The 14,634-nt window shown below is 43.9% G+C and overlaps 1 protein-coding gene across 1 annotated transcript in view; it reads left to right on the forward strand.

The window, feature by feature from the left end:
- The first annotated feature begins 6,400 nt into the window (after nt 1–6,400).
- The window catches only part of LOC116374729 (phospholipase B1, membrane-associated-like), a 40,387-nt gene continuing 32,153 nt past the window's right edge, over nt 6,401–14,634 (forward strand). Inside the window, exons 1-5 of the mRNA XM_031829413.1 lie at nt 6,401–6,523; nt 6,698–6,756; nt 6,846–6,921; nt 7,095–7,153; nt 7,308–7,375. Of these exons, the coding sequence (XP_031685273.1) occupies nt 6,469–6,523; nt 6,698–6,756; nt 6,846–6,921; nt 7,095–7,153; nt 7,308–7,375 (317 nt within the window). The 5' untranslated portion in view covers nt 6,401–6,468. The remainder of the gene's footprint in view (nt 6,524–6,697; nt 6,757–6,845; nt 6,922–7,094; nt 7,154–7,307; nt 7,376–14,634) is intronic.

Here is a 14,634-nt window from a genome sequence, read left to right on the forward strand (position 1 = left end):
CCTCAGGAATGTACCTGAGGTCGAATTGTGCTTCTCACCCTAACGGTTCTCTCACTGTCACCCAAAAGCAAATGACATTTAGGGCCAGGCTTCATTTTGGGCCTACTTTTTTCCACGGTCGCTGCACTCAGAGCGAGCTACGGTCAAGCGGGGCATCTCGTTGAACTCGGCACGGCCTAGAGATTATGGAAATGCCATTGCAGGCTCTGTGTGTCTTTAAGCACCGCACTTTGTCACTCCAACCTTGCTGTGTGTGTGTGTGTGTGTGTGTGTGTGTGTGTGTGTGTGTGTGTGTGTGTGTGTGTGTGTGTGTGTGTGTGTGTGTGTGTGTGTGTGTGTGTGTGTGTGTGTGTGTGTGTGTGTGTGTGTGTGTGTGTGTGTGTGTGTGTGTGTGAGAGAGAGAGAGCTTTTCTTTGACATCTGTTGGGAGAAATGACTGACTTACAGTTCATGGGGTTTGCCTAATCACACATCTGAAGTTTTGAAAAGATCTGACCTTTTTAACCCTTGGAAACAGCACTTATGACACCATTTTAAGGCGCTTCCGGTTTACACAGGAAGCTGAAAGTGAACACATATCCTCCTTGGGGTAGACAAATATAGAATTTTGAGTTTTAAGTCTTTATGTTAAGAACTGACTTATTTACGGAGGGTTTAGTGAGTGTGTGTTATTTCAGAAAATCACAGAAAATCACAGAAATCTCACAGAGCTCCGAAGCACACTTTAAAAAGATTCGTATGAACACGCTGCAACTGGATCTGTAACTTTTCTTTTTAAAAACACCTATTTTTGAACATCACCAATTTGACACTGTACGATTTCTCTTAAATGACGATAGATAAATGGATGGTTCTTTTTTTATTGACACCGGAGGCTCCTTGACTTTGACGTGAAGTGGAAAAATTATTGCTCTATTTTCATTTTGGACCTTTAATCCTAGAAAAATGGTCATAACTCAAAAACCGTTGAGGCCTAGACGCCATCTTGTTCGGGGCCAACTGCCCATTATGCCAAACCTATGCTCACCAAGTTTCGTCTTCAAAGTCTTTTCTGTTTTGGAGTTAAGGCCACGTCGTGATTCATGATGTTTTGTACATTTGCAATATGATTCCATTCGCCCTCTTGTGGGATTTATCGGGACAGAGGAAAAATGACCAAAATTAGATTATTTTATAAAACGGAAACCGAATGTCCGAGAAAGTTCGTTTGTTGACTTCCCGGTAGATCCGGCCCTGCCGCACGGCCTGAAGCTGTCCGCAAATTTTACAAACGTTTTCGGACGTCTGGTAAGGGACCGTACATTTGCAATATGGACTTTCTCACTAACCATATGGCGAATGTCAAAATGTTCCTTTAAGGTATGTTGGGTCTCATTAACATTCAGACTTATAAAGAGCTGAATGAAAGTCACAAAACACATTGTTAATATCTTTTGTACCAAGTCATTACCTCCCACTTCCATTTTTGAAAGTAGGTATTACGAAACTGGTGTCTTTTTGTTTCAATTGTCTAGCCAATAATTTACAAAAAGAATTCGCCACTTTGTCAGTTTGTCCTCAGCCGAAACATTGCATATTCAGTATTTTTGTTATAGATCTCTTGTAATTGAACCCTCAGATCACAGACTTGTTTCAACAGTGACTCAGCATTTTTCTTGGATAACTCTTTTTCCAGCTCTTTAATTTGAGACTCTAGTTTTTCAACTCTCTCTATCTTTCCTTTTCTTTCTACTGGTCTGTGCTATTATTTTGCCCCTAACATAAGCTTTAGTCCTCCCATACTGTACTCAATTTGTCAGTGGAACCAATGTTTGTTTAAAAAAAAAACTTGCCGTCGTCATTGAGGTGAAACGTGAAATGTTTTGTCTTGAAATAAGGATGCATTCATCCTCCATCTAATGCTTTCCTTAGCCATATCAACCTCAACTACTATACATAATCACACTGTTGTGTGGTCAGTCAAATCAATAACCCCTATTTTACTATCTATCACCTCTTTTGTCATACTCTTGTAAATTAGGAAGTCATCTATCCTGGAATGAGATGTATGGTTGTGTGAATAAAACATATGTTCCTTCTCTCTAGGATTGACAGGCCTCCATATATCTACCTGACCCAGATCCCTCATTAATAGGTGTGTCGCTGCTCTATCCCTTGGTACAGTTTTAGAATGACTAGTTTTATCAAGTATACCATCTTTAACCTGGTTAACTTAGGTCTAGACTTCCCGCCAGCGGGACACCTTTTGACAACTTCCGGTGAAATTGGAGGGCATGCAATTCAAGTAAATAATCATAAAAATGATGGATATTAAACATTTAGGTACATACAAGTGTCTTATATCGGTTAAAAGTTTACATTCTTGTTCATCGAACGGCATTGTCTGATTTACAATAGGCTTTACAGCAAAAGCATGCCATGAGATTGTTTGAGGACGGCGTCCCACATCAACATACAGTGGGGAGAACAAGTATTTGATACACTGCCGATTTTGCAGGTTTTCATACTTACAAAGCATGTAGAGGTCTGTAATTTTTATCATAGGTACACTTCAACTGTGAGAGACGGGAAATCACATTGTAAATCCAGAAAATCCAGAAAATCACATTGTATGATTTTTAAGTAATTAATTTGCATTGCATGATAGCTTGCAGCCCTTCCAGGTCACCTCTCTCTTCTCCCCGATACATTCCCTTTACAGCGACCAGTACTCTCTCTTCTCCCGATACATTCCCTTCACAGCGACCAGCACTCTCTCTTCTCCCGATACATTCCCTTCACAGTGAACAGTACTCTCTCTTCTCCCGATATATTCCCTTCACGGTGACCAGTACTCTCTCTTCTCCCGATACATTCCCTTCACAGTGACCAGTACTCTCTCTTCTCCCGATACATTCCCTTTACAGCGACCAGTACTCTCTCTTCTCCCGATACATTCCCTTTACAGTGGCCAGTACTCTCTCTTCTCCCGATACATTCCCTTTACAGCGACTAGTACTCTCTCTCTCTCCAGATCCCTGAGATGATGATCGATCTAGGCGGCTGATTCTCATGTGGTATTGGTGCTAGGGAACAGTGGACTCGTTGAACCTGAGATTCATCCAGATCCACCCCCAGAGCCTCCGAGATAATTAGTCTCCCGCAATCCCTCGGCTTGCAATCCTCCAAACCTTGACCCCTAAAAGTCTTAAATTGAGGCGCCTGTCTCGATTAGCTGCTCTGCCTCATCTAGCCTCTGTGATATGACAGATACATCTTCTTGCATATCCATCTGAGATTGTTTGACCTGAGAAACATCCGATTCAAGAGATTCAAGAATGGTGCTGACTCTACCCATTTCCTCCTGGGTTCTATGTTCTGCCCTTTCAAAGTCATGCTTGTTGAAGTGCTAGCAACAGAGCTAGCCTTGATAAGCGCTGCTCCAGCGATTGCTCCAGTGATTGTGCTATGTTGAAGTAAATAAAAGTACATTTCCCCTCAAACAATTATACTAAATGTACTATTCTATTGAGTAAATTGGGAGGGTTTTATCAGAAGGCTCCATTCGAAGAACCACCTTGCTTCGCAGCATCGCGTGGCTCCCCAGTTATGTACATTACTAACCACTGTTTCCCTAATAAATAAGGAGACTTGTCACTGGCAGTGTAATAAACCTGATGTTGAAGCCTGTGAGCTTTTTTTTATGTCTATGAGCCTTTGTTTGCCATTGAAATGCATTGGGAGTATATGATATTCAAGCAATACGAGTTGGGGCAGTCTGGACATTTGGAAACTGGTTTCGTGTTCATAGCTTAAATCGTTTAAACTAGAGCAGGGTAAAGAAATCAAATAATAATGAGTATATACAAAATCTAGAGTTATGCTTTGCATTCAGCAAGCACATCAAATAATAAAATTATGAGTATGTAAGAAATCGAAAGTTGTGCTTTGCCTTCAGCAAGCAAATCGGATAACAAGCATGCCCATAGTCCAAGGTTCGTTAGCAAACTACAGCGAAATATAAATACTTGCAATTTAACAGGTGGAAAACGCTCCTTGTATTTCCTCTTCTGTCCATTTCTGCATTTTGTAAGTTTCTATCCCCATTTAGTGTTATATATATATATTTTTACGGCAGAACGTACTGAGTTCCATTTATTTTCCTTCCCCAGGAAATAACTATGACCTCATCCCATGACGTCACCCAATTGAAAATAACTGTCTCGCCCTGATCTGTTTCACCTGTCCTTGTGCTTGTTTCCACCCCCCTCCAGGTGTCGGCCATCTTCCCCATTATCCCCTGGGTACTTATACCTGTGTTTTCTGTCTGTCTGTGACAGTTTGTTTTGGTCGTTCAAACCTTCCAGTTGTTTCCCTTGCACCTGTCTTTGCTATAGTCCCTGTTTCCTGGTTTTGACCATTCCTGCCTGACCTGACCCAGCATGCTGTTCCGGTGATTTACACCCTCTCTGGATTACCGAGCTCTGCCTGACCTGAACCTGACCCTGAGCTCACCTGCTATTCCGGTGCCTTACACCCTCTCTGGATTACCGACCTCTGCCTGACCTGACCCTGACCCTGACCCTGAGCCCGCCTGCTGTTCCGGTGCCTTACACCCTCTCTGGATTATTGACCTCTGCCTGACCCTGATCTGACCCTGACCCTGAGCCCGCCTGCTGTTCCGGTGCCTTACACCCTCTCTGGATTATTGACCTCTACCTGACCCTGACCTAACCTTGACCCTGAGCCCGCCTGCTGTTCCGGTGCCTTACACCCTCTCTGGATTATTGACCTCTGCCTGACCCTGACCTGAGCCTGACCCTGACCCTGAGCCCGCCTGCTGTTCCGGTGCCTTACACCCTATCTGGATTATTGACCCCTGCCTGCCTTGACCTGTCGTTTGCCTTGACCTGTCGTTTGCCTGCCCCTGTTTAAAGAATAAACGTAAGTTTCTTCAACACTGTCTGCACCTGGGTCATTGGGGGCGACAGGTAGCCTAGTGGTTAGTGTTGGCCTAGTAACCGGAATGTTGCAAGATCGAATCCCCGAGCTGACAAGGTAAAAATATGTCATTCTGCCTCTGAGCAAGTTTTAAGTTCCTCGGCATACACATCACAGACAAACTGAATTGGTCCACCCACACAGACAGCATCGTGAAGAAGGCGCAACAGCACCTCTTCAACCTCAGGAGGCTGAAGAAATTTGGCTTGTCACAAAAAGCACTCACAAACTTCTACAGATGCACAATCGAGAGCATCCTGGCGGGCTGTATCACCGCCTGGTACGGCAACTGCTCCGCCCACAACCGCAAGGCTCTCCAGAGGGTAGTGAGGTATGCACAACGCATCACCAGGGGCAAACTACCTGCCCTCCAGGACACCTACACCACCCGATGTTACAGGAAGGCCATAAAGATCATCAAGGACAACAACCACCCGAGCCACTGCCTATTCACCCCGCTATCATCCAGAAGGCGAGGTCAGTACAGTTGCATCAAAGCTGGGACCGAGAGACTGAAAAACAGCTTCTATCTCAAGGCCATCAGACTGTTACAGCCACCACTAACATTGAGTGGCTGCTGCCAACACACTGACTCAACTCCAGCCACTTTAATAATGGGAATTGATGGGAAATTATGTAAAATATATCACTAGCCACTTTAAACAATGCTACCTAATATAATGTTTACATTCCCTACATTATTCATCGCATATGTATACGTATATACTGTACTCTATCATCTACTGCATCTTTATGTAATACATGTATCACTAGCCACTTTAACTATGCCACTTTGTTTACATACTCATCTCATATGTATATACTGTACTCGATACCATCTACTGTATCTTGCCTATGCCGCTCTGTACCATCACTCATTCATATATCTTTATGTACATATTCTTTATCCCCTTACACTTGTGTGTATAAGACAGTAGTTTTGGAATTGTTAGTTAGATTACTTGTTGGTTATTACTGCATTGTCGGAACTAGAAGCACAAGCATTTCGCTACACTCGCATTAACATCTGCTAACCATGTGTATGTGACAAATAAAATTTGATTTGATTTGAACAAGGCAGTTAACCCCACTGTCCCTCGGCAATCATTTAAAATAGGAATTTGTTCTTAACTGACTTTCCCGGTTAAAAATACCTCAAATCATGATAAAAATATGAAATCATTTTCTGGTTTGGGCCAGAAGTTTACAAATGGGGAAATGAAATGAATCATATTGAGTAACCATGCCTCTTGAAAGCAGTCTGATCTATGCATTTCACTACATGGTATTCATTTATTTCTTAAGTGCCTTCCACCATTATGTAATCAGATATAGTTGAGAACATCATATCGCTACTTTCTACAATAATGACTGCAAGGCAGACTTTGCCACATTATTAGTATTTATACAGCTGTGAGAAGGTGCACTCAAAGTCAATGATTCCAGATAACTGCTCATTTAAAACACTGTCCAGGGAGGGAACAGATCATGATTGCTACAGCCCTGTTTTCAGCCTGTATACTAGCCTGCTTTTGTGTTCATAGTAAGTACAGGTTGTTTTCCAGAGAGACCGTTATATTTATCAATACTTTAAGTTCCTGAAATGACAGAGCATCACATTATTCAAAGCCTCCATAGAATGTTACATGCACTCCATACAAAATTGCACATCAGTATGTACGTATGTATGTTTACTTTCTAATAATTTCTCTCCAAGGCAACGAAAGGTGGCAGGAGTTCAACCAGCCTCAAAATGAAGTGAAGGAGAATCTAAAGGTACTGTAGATTCACCCATCCTCCACAAACATCGCCGTAGCTACATCAGCTAGTTCATCAGACATGTTTATTATTGTCTTGGTGTCCAGGAGTTCCCTGCGACCACAATACACCCTGTCTTTCACTGCCCAGACATGAGCCCCTCTCCCACGGTTCCCACCTCAGGTGAGTCTCTCCTCTCCTCCTGTCCTGTCCTCTCCTTCTCAACCTCGGGTGAGTCAAATCACAAAACGCTGTCCTTAATTAAACTGAGAGAAAAACACACCGGCCAAAGTTGTTTCCGAGCACTGCAGCCAAACAGTCTTTGTGTTGTTAATGCTGCTGTCCTTTGATTCCAGTGGAGTTGGTGAAAGCTGCAGATATCAAAGTTATAGCAGCTTTGGGGGACTCTCTAACGGTGGGTGGAATTCACTGTCCACCATTAGTAGCTATTCATCTCAGTAAATATGTCACTTTCCTCCTTAACAAATGTAGTGAATATTGTCTATGATCAATGTGGTGAATATTGTCTCTGGCCAATGTAGTGAATGAATTGTGTGTCTCTGTTGCAGACAGCTATTGCTGCCAATGGCTCCACCATTCTGTCAGTCCCTGTTGAATATCGGCATGTTTCATGGAGGTGATTTTTACTTCAACAACAATTAAAGTTGAACTCAAATCAAATGTTATGTGTCACATGACCTTATAGTTAAATGCTTACTTACAAGCCCTTAACCAACAATGCTTTAATTAAGAAGTTAAGATCAAATTAAAATAAAAGTGTTAAATAAAATACATAAGTAAAAAAAAAAAAAAAAAGTTATATAATGAAACTGCAGCAGTAAAATAACAAGCTAGTCTATATACAGGGTATTACGGTACAGAGTCAACGTGGAGGCTATATACAGGGTATTACGGTACAGAGTCAATGTGGAGGCTATATACAGGGTATTACGGTACAGAGTCAACGTGGAGGCTATATACAGGGTATTACGGTACAGAGTCAATGTGGAGGCTATATACAGGGTGTTACGGTACAGAGTCAATGTGGAGGCTATATACAGGGTGTTACGGTACAGAGTCAATGTGGAGGCTATATACAGGGTATTACGGTACAGAGTCAATGTGGAGGCTATATACAGGGTATTACGGTACAGAGTCAATGTGGAGGCTATATACAGGGTATTACGGTACAGAGTCAATGTGGAGGCTATATACAGGGTGTTACGGTACAGAGTCAATGTGGAGGCTATATACAGGGTGTTACGGTACAGAGTCAATGTGGAGGCTATATACAGGGTATTACGGTACAGAGTCAATGTGGAGGCTATATACAGGGTATTACGGTACAGAGTCAATGTGGAGGCTATATACAGGGTATTACGGTACAGAGTCAATGTGGAGGCTATATACAGGGTATTACGGTACAGAGTCAATGTGGAGGCTATATACAGGGTATTACGGTACAGAGTCAAGGGGAGGCTATATACAGGGTATTACGGTACAGAGTCAATGTGGAGGCTATATACAGGGTATTACGGTACAGAGTCAAGGGGAGGCTATATACAGGGTATTACGGTACAGAGTCAAGGGGAGGCTATATACAGGGTATTACGGTACAGAGTCAAGGGGAGGCTATATACAGGGTATTACGGTACAGAGTCAATGTGGAGGCTATATACAGGGTATTACGGTACAGAGTCAAGGGGAGGCTATATACAGGGTATTACGGTACAGAGTCAATGTGGAGGCTATATACAGGGTATTACGGTACAGAGTCAATGTGGAGGCTATATACAGGGTATTACGGTACAGAGTCAACGTGGAGGCTATATACAGGGTATTACGGTACAGAGTCAAGGGGAGGCTATATACAGGGTATTACGGTACAGTCTCAATGTGGAGGCTATATACAGGGTGTTACGGTACAGAGTCAATGTGGAGGCTATATACAGGGTATTACGGTACAGAGTCAAGGGGAGGCTATATACAGGGTATTACGGTACAGAGTCAATGTGGAGGCTATATACAGGGTATTACGGTACAGAGTCAAGGGGAGGCTATATACAGGGTATTACGGTACAGAGTCAAGGGGAGGCTATATACAGGGTATTACGGTACAGAGTCAAGGGGAGGCTATATACAGGGTATTACGGTACAGAGTCAACGTGGAGGCTATATACAGGGTATTACGGTACAGAGTCAATGTGGAGGCTATATACAGGGTATTACGGTACAGAGTCAAGGGGAGGCTATATACAGGGTGTTACGGTACAGAGTCAATGTGGAGGCTATATACAGGGTATTACGGTACAGAGTCAATGTGGAGGCTATATACAGGGTATTACGGTACAGAGTCAATGGGAGGCTATATACAGGGTATTACGGTACAGAGTCAATGTGGAGGCTATATACAGGGTATTACGGTACAGAGTCAAGGGGAGGCTATATACAGGGTATTATGGTACAGAGTCAAAGTGGAGGCTATATACAGGGTATTACGGTACAGAGTCAATGGGAGGCTATATACAGGGTATTACGGTACAGAGTCAATGTGGAGGCTATATACAGAGTATTACGGTACAGAGTCAAGGGGAGGCTATATACAGGGTATTACGGTACAGAGTCAACGTGGAGGCTATATACAGGGTATTACGGTACAGAGTCAAGGGGAGGCTATATACAGGGTATTACGGTACAGAGTCAACGTGGAGGCTATATACAGGGTATTACGGTACAGAGTCAAGGGGAGGCTATATACAGGGTATTACGGTACAGAGTCAACGTGGAGGCTATATACAGGGTATTACGGTACAGAGTCAAGGGGAGACTATATACAGGGTATTACGGTACAGAGTCAACGTGGAGGCTATATACAGGGTATTACGGTACAGAGTCAACGTGGAGGCTATATACAGGGTATTACGGTACAGAGTCAACGTGGAGGCTATATACAGGGTATTACGGTACAGAGTCAAGTGGAGGCGATATACAGGGGGTACCGGTATAGAGTCAACGTGGAGGCTATATACAGGGTATTACGGTACAGAGTCAAGGGGAGGCTATATACAGGGTATTATGGTACAGAGTCAACGTGGAGGCTATATACAGGGTATTAAGGTACAGAGTCAATCTGGAGGCTATATACAGGGTGTTACGGTACAGAGTCAACGTGGAGGCTATATACAGGGGGTACCGGTACAGAGTCAACGTGGAGGCTATATACAGGGTATTACGGTACAGAGTCAATGTGGAGGCTATATACAGGGTATTACTGTACAGAGTCAACGTGGAGGCTATATACAGGGTATTACAGTACAGAGTCAAAGTGGAGGCTATATACAGGGTATTACGGTACAGAGTCAAGTGGAGGCGATATACAGGGGGTACCGGTATAGAGTCAACGTGGAGGCTATATACAGGGTATTACAGTACAGAGTCAATGTGGAGGCTATATACAGGGTATTACTGTACAGAGTCAACGTGGAGGCTATGTACAGGGTATTACAGTACAGAGTCAACGTGGAGGCTATATACAGGGTATTACGGTACAGAGTCAAGGGGAGGCTATATACAGGGTATTATGGTACAGAGTCAACGTGGAGGCTATATACAGGGTATTACGGTACAGAGTCAATCTGGAGGCTATATACAGGGTGTTACGGTACAGAGTCAACATGGAGGCTATATACAGGGGGTACCGGTACAGAGTCAACGTGGAGGCTATATACAGGGTATTACTGTACAGAGTCAAGGGAAGGCTATATACAGGGTATTATGGTACAGAGTCAACGTGGAGGCTATATACAGGGTATTATGGTACAGAGTCAACGTGGAGGCTATATACAGGGTATTACGGTACAGAGTCAATGTGGAGGCTATATACAGGGGGTGCCGGTACAGAGTAAACGTGGAGGCTATATACAGGGTATTAAGGTACAGAGTCAATGTGGAGGCTATATACAGGGGGTACGGGTACAGAGTCAATGTGCAGGGGTGCAGTTGAGGTAATTGAGGTAATATGTACATGTAGGTAGAGTTAAAGTGACTATGCATAGATAATAAACAGAGAGTAGCAGCAGCGTAAAAGAGGGGTCTGGGTAGCCCTTTGATTAGCTGTTCAGTAGTCTTATGGCTTGGGGGTAGAAGCTGTTAAGAAGCCTTTTGAACCTCGACTTGGCGCTCCAGTACCACTTGCCATGGAGTAGCAGAGAGAACAGTCTATGACTAGGGCGGCTGGAGTCTTTGACAGTTTTTAGGGCCTTCCTCTGACAGCACCTGGTATAGAGGTCCTGGATGGCAGGAAGCTTGGCCCCAGAGGATGTATTTTTTTTCACCTTTATTTAACCTTGTATGCCAGTTGAGAGCAAGTTCTCATTTACATCTGTGACCTGGTCAAAATAAAGCAAAGCAGTGTGACACAAACAACAACAGAGTTACACATGGAATAAACAAACATACACTTTTTTCTATTGTGTTATTGACTGTATGTACAGTGTCTGTATGCATAGTGACAAAATAATTACAATTTAGCAATATACCCACACGAGTCATAGATGTGCAGAAGATGAATGTGCAACTAGAGATACTGGGGTGCAAAGGAGAAGAAAAAAATAACAGTATGGGGATGAGGTAGTTGGATGGGCTATTTACAGATGGGCTATGTACAGGTACAGTGATCTGTGAGCTGCTCTGACAGCTGGTGCTTAAAGCTAGTGAGGGAGATATGAGTCTCCAGCTTCAGTGATTTTTTTTTTTTCTTTTTTTTCCAGTCATTGGAACATTTCCAATTGTTCCAGTCATTGGCAGCAGAGAACTGTAAGGAAATGCGGCAAAAATAGGAATTGGCTTTGGGGATGACCAGTGAAATATACCTGCTGGAGCGCATGCTATGGGTGGGTGCTGCTATGGTGACCAGTTAGCTGAGATGAGGCGGGGCTTTACCTAGCAAACACTTATAGATGACCTGGAGCCAGTGGGAATATGTAGCGAAGGCCAACCAACGAGAGCATACAGATTGCAGTGGTGGGCAGTATATGGGGCTTTGGTGACAAAATGGATGGCACTGTGATAGACTGCATACAATTTGCTGAGTAGGGTATTGGAAGCTATTTTGTAAATGACATCGCCAAAGTCAAGGATCGGTAGGATAGTCAGTTTTACGAGGGTATGTTTGGCAGCATGAGTGAAGGAGGCTTTGTTACAGAATTTTGGATTGGAGATGCTTAATGTGTGTCTGGAAGGAGAGTTTAGTCTAACTAGACACCGAGATATTTATAGTTTCCACATATTCTAAGTCAGAACCGTCCAGTGTAATGATGCTAGGCTGTTGTAGAGCATGCATTTAGTTTTACTAGCATTTAAGAGCAGTTGGAGGCCACGGAAGGAGTGTTGTATGGATGCTCAGAAAGGTGAATGAATGGTGTTGTCTGCGTAGAGGTGGATCAGAGAATCATCAGCAACAAGAGCGACATCATTGATATATATATATATATATATATACAGAGAAAAGAGTCAGCCTGAGAATTTAACCCTGTGGCACCCCCATAGAGACATAGCAAATTTCTGTTTGTAAAAGCTAGCCTTAGCTTTCCTGACTGACTGAGCATATTGGTTCCTGACTTCCCTGAAAAGTTGCATTTCACGGGGGCTATTCAATGCAAATTTTTTATTTCACCTTTATTTAACCAGGTAGGCTAGTTGAGAACAAGTTCTCATTTGCAACTGCGACCTGGCCAAGATAAAGCATAGCAGTGTGAACAGACAACAGAGTTACACATGGAGTAAACAATTAACAAGTCAATAACACAGTAGAAAAAAAAGAGTCTATATACATTGTGTGCAAAAGGCATGAGGAGGTAGGCTAATGATTACAATTTAGCAGATTAACACTGGAGTGATAAATGATCAGATGGTCATGTACAGGTAGAGATATTGGTGTGCAAAAGAGCAGAAAAGTAAATAAATAAAAACAGTATGGGGATGAGGTAGGTAAAAATGGGTGGGCTATTTACCGATAGACTATGTACAGCTGCAGCGATCGGTTAGCTGCTCAGATAGCAGATGTTTGAAGTTGGTGAGGGAGATAAAAGTCTCCAACTTCAGCGATTTTTGCAATTCGTTCCAGTCACAGGCAGCAGAGAACTGTAACGAAAGGCGGCCAAATGAGGTGTTGGCTTTAGGGATGATCAGTGAGATACACCTGCTGGAGCGCGTGCTACGGATGGGTGTTGCCATCGTGACCAGTGAACTGAGATAAGGCGGAGCTTTACCTAGCATGGACTTGTAGATGACCTGGAGCCAGTGGGTCTGGCGACGAATATGTAGCGAGGGCCAGCCGACTAGAGCATACAAGTCACAGTGGTGGGTGGTATAAGGTGATTTAGTGACAAAACGGATGGCACTGTGATAAACTGCATCCAGTTTGCTGAGTAGAGTGTTGGAAGCAATTTTGTAGATGACATCGCCGAAGTCGAGGATCGGTAGGATGGTCAGTTTTACTAGGGTAAGTTTGGCAGCGTGAGTGAAGGAGGCTTTGTTGCGGAATAGAAAGCCGACTCTTGATTTGATTTTCGATTGGAGATGTTTGATATGAATCTGGAAGGAGAGTTTACAGTCTAGCCAGACACCTAGGTACTTATAGATGTCCGCATATTCAAGGTCGGAACCATCCAGGGTGGTGATGCTGGTCAGGCGTGCTGGTGCAGGCAGCGAACGGTTGAAAAGCATGCATTTGGTTTTACTAGCGTTTAAGAGCAGTTGGAGGCCACGGAAGAAGTGTTATGGCATTGAAGCTCGTTTGGAGGTTAGATAGCACAGTGTCCAAGGACGGGCCGGAAGTATATAGAATGGTGTCGTCTGCGTAGAGGTGGATCAGGGAATCGCCCGCAGCAAGAGCAACATCATTGATATATACAGAGAAAAGAGTCGGCCCGAGGATTGAACCCTGTGGCACCCCCATAGAGACTGCCAGAGGACCGGACAGCATGCCCTCCGATTTGACACACTGAACTCTGTCTGCAAAGTAATTGGTGAACCAGGCAAGGCAGTCATCCGAAAAACCGAGGTTACTGAGTCTGCCGATAAGAATATGGTGATTGACAGAGTCGAAAGCCTTGGCAAGGTCGATGAAGACAGCTGCACAGTACTGTCTTTTATCGATGGCGGTTATGTTATCGTTTAGTACCTTGAGCGTGGCTGAGGTGCACCTGTGACCGGCTCGGAAACCAGATTGCACAGCGGAGAAGGTACGGTGGGATTCGAGATGGTCAGTGACCTGTTTGTTGACTTGGCTTTCGAAGACCTTAGATAGGCAGGGCAGGATGGATATAGGTCTGTAACAGTTTGGGTCCAGGGTGTCTCCCCCTTTGAAGAGGGGGATGACTGCGGCAGCTTTCCAATCCTTGGGGATCTCAGACTATATGAAAGAGAGGTTGAACAGGCTGGTAATAGGGGTTGCGACAATGGCGGCGGATAGTTTCAGAAATAGAGGGTCCAGATTGTCAAGCCCAGCTGATTTGTACGGGTCTAGGTTTTGCAGCTCTTTCAGAACATCTGCTATCTGGATTTGGGTAAAGGAGAACCTGGAGATGCTTGGGCGAGTAGCTGCGGGGGGGGGGGGGGAGCTGTTGGCCGAGGTCGGAGTAGCCAAGCGGAAGGCATGGCCAGCTGTTGAGAAATTCTTGTTGAAGTTTTCGATAATCATGGATTTATCGGTGGTGACCGTGTTACCTAGCCTCAGTGCAGTGGGCAGCTGGGAGGAGGTGCTCTTGTTCTCCATGGACTTCAGTGTCCCAGAACTTTTTGGAGTTGGAGCTACAGGATGCAAACTTCTGCCTGAAGAAGCTGGCCTTAGCTTTCCTGACTGACTGCGTGTATTGGTTCCTGACTTCCCTGAAC

This window comes from Oncorhynchus kisutch, linkage group LG7, assembly GCF_002021735.2.
Source record: "Oncorhynchus kisutch isolate 150728-3 linkage group LG7, Okis_V2, whole genome shotgun sequence".
NCBI classification, from domain to species: domain Eukaryota; kingdom Metazoa; phylum Chordata; class Actinopteri; order Salmoniformes; family Salmonidae; genus Oncorhynchus; species Oncorhynchus kisutch.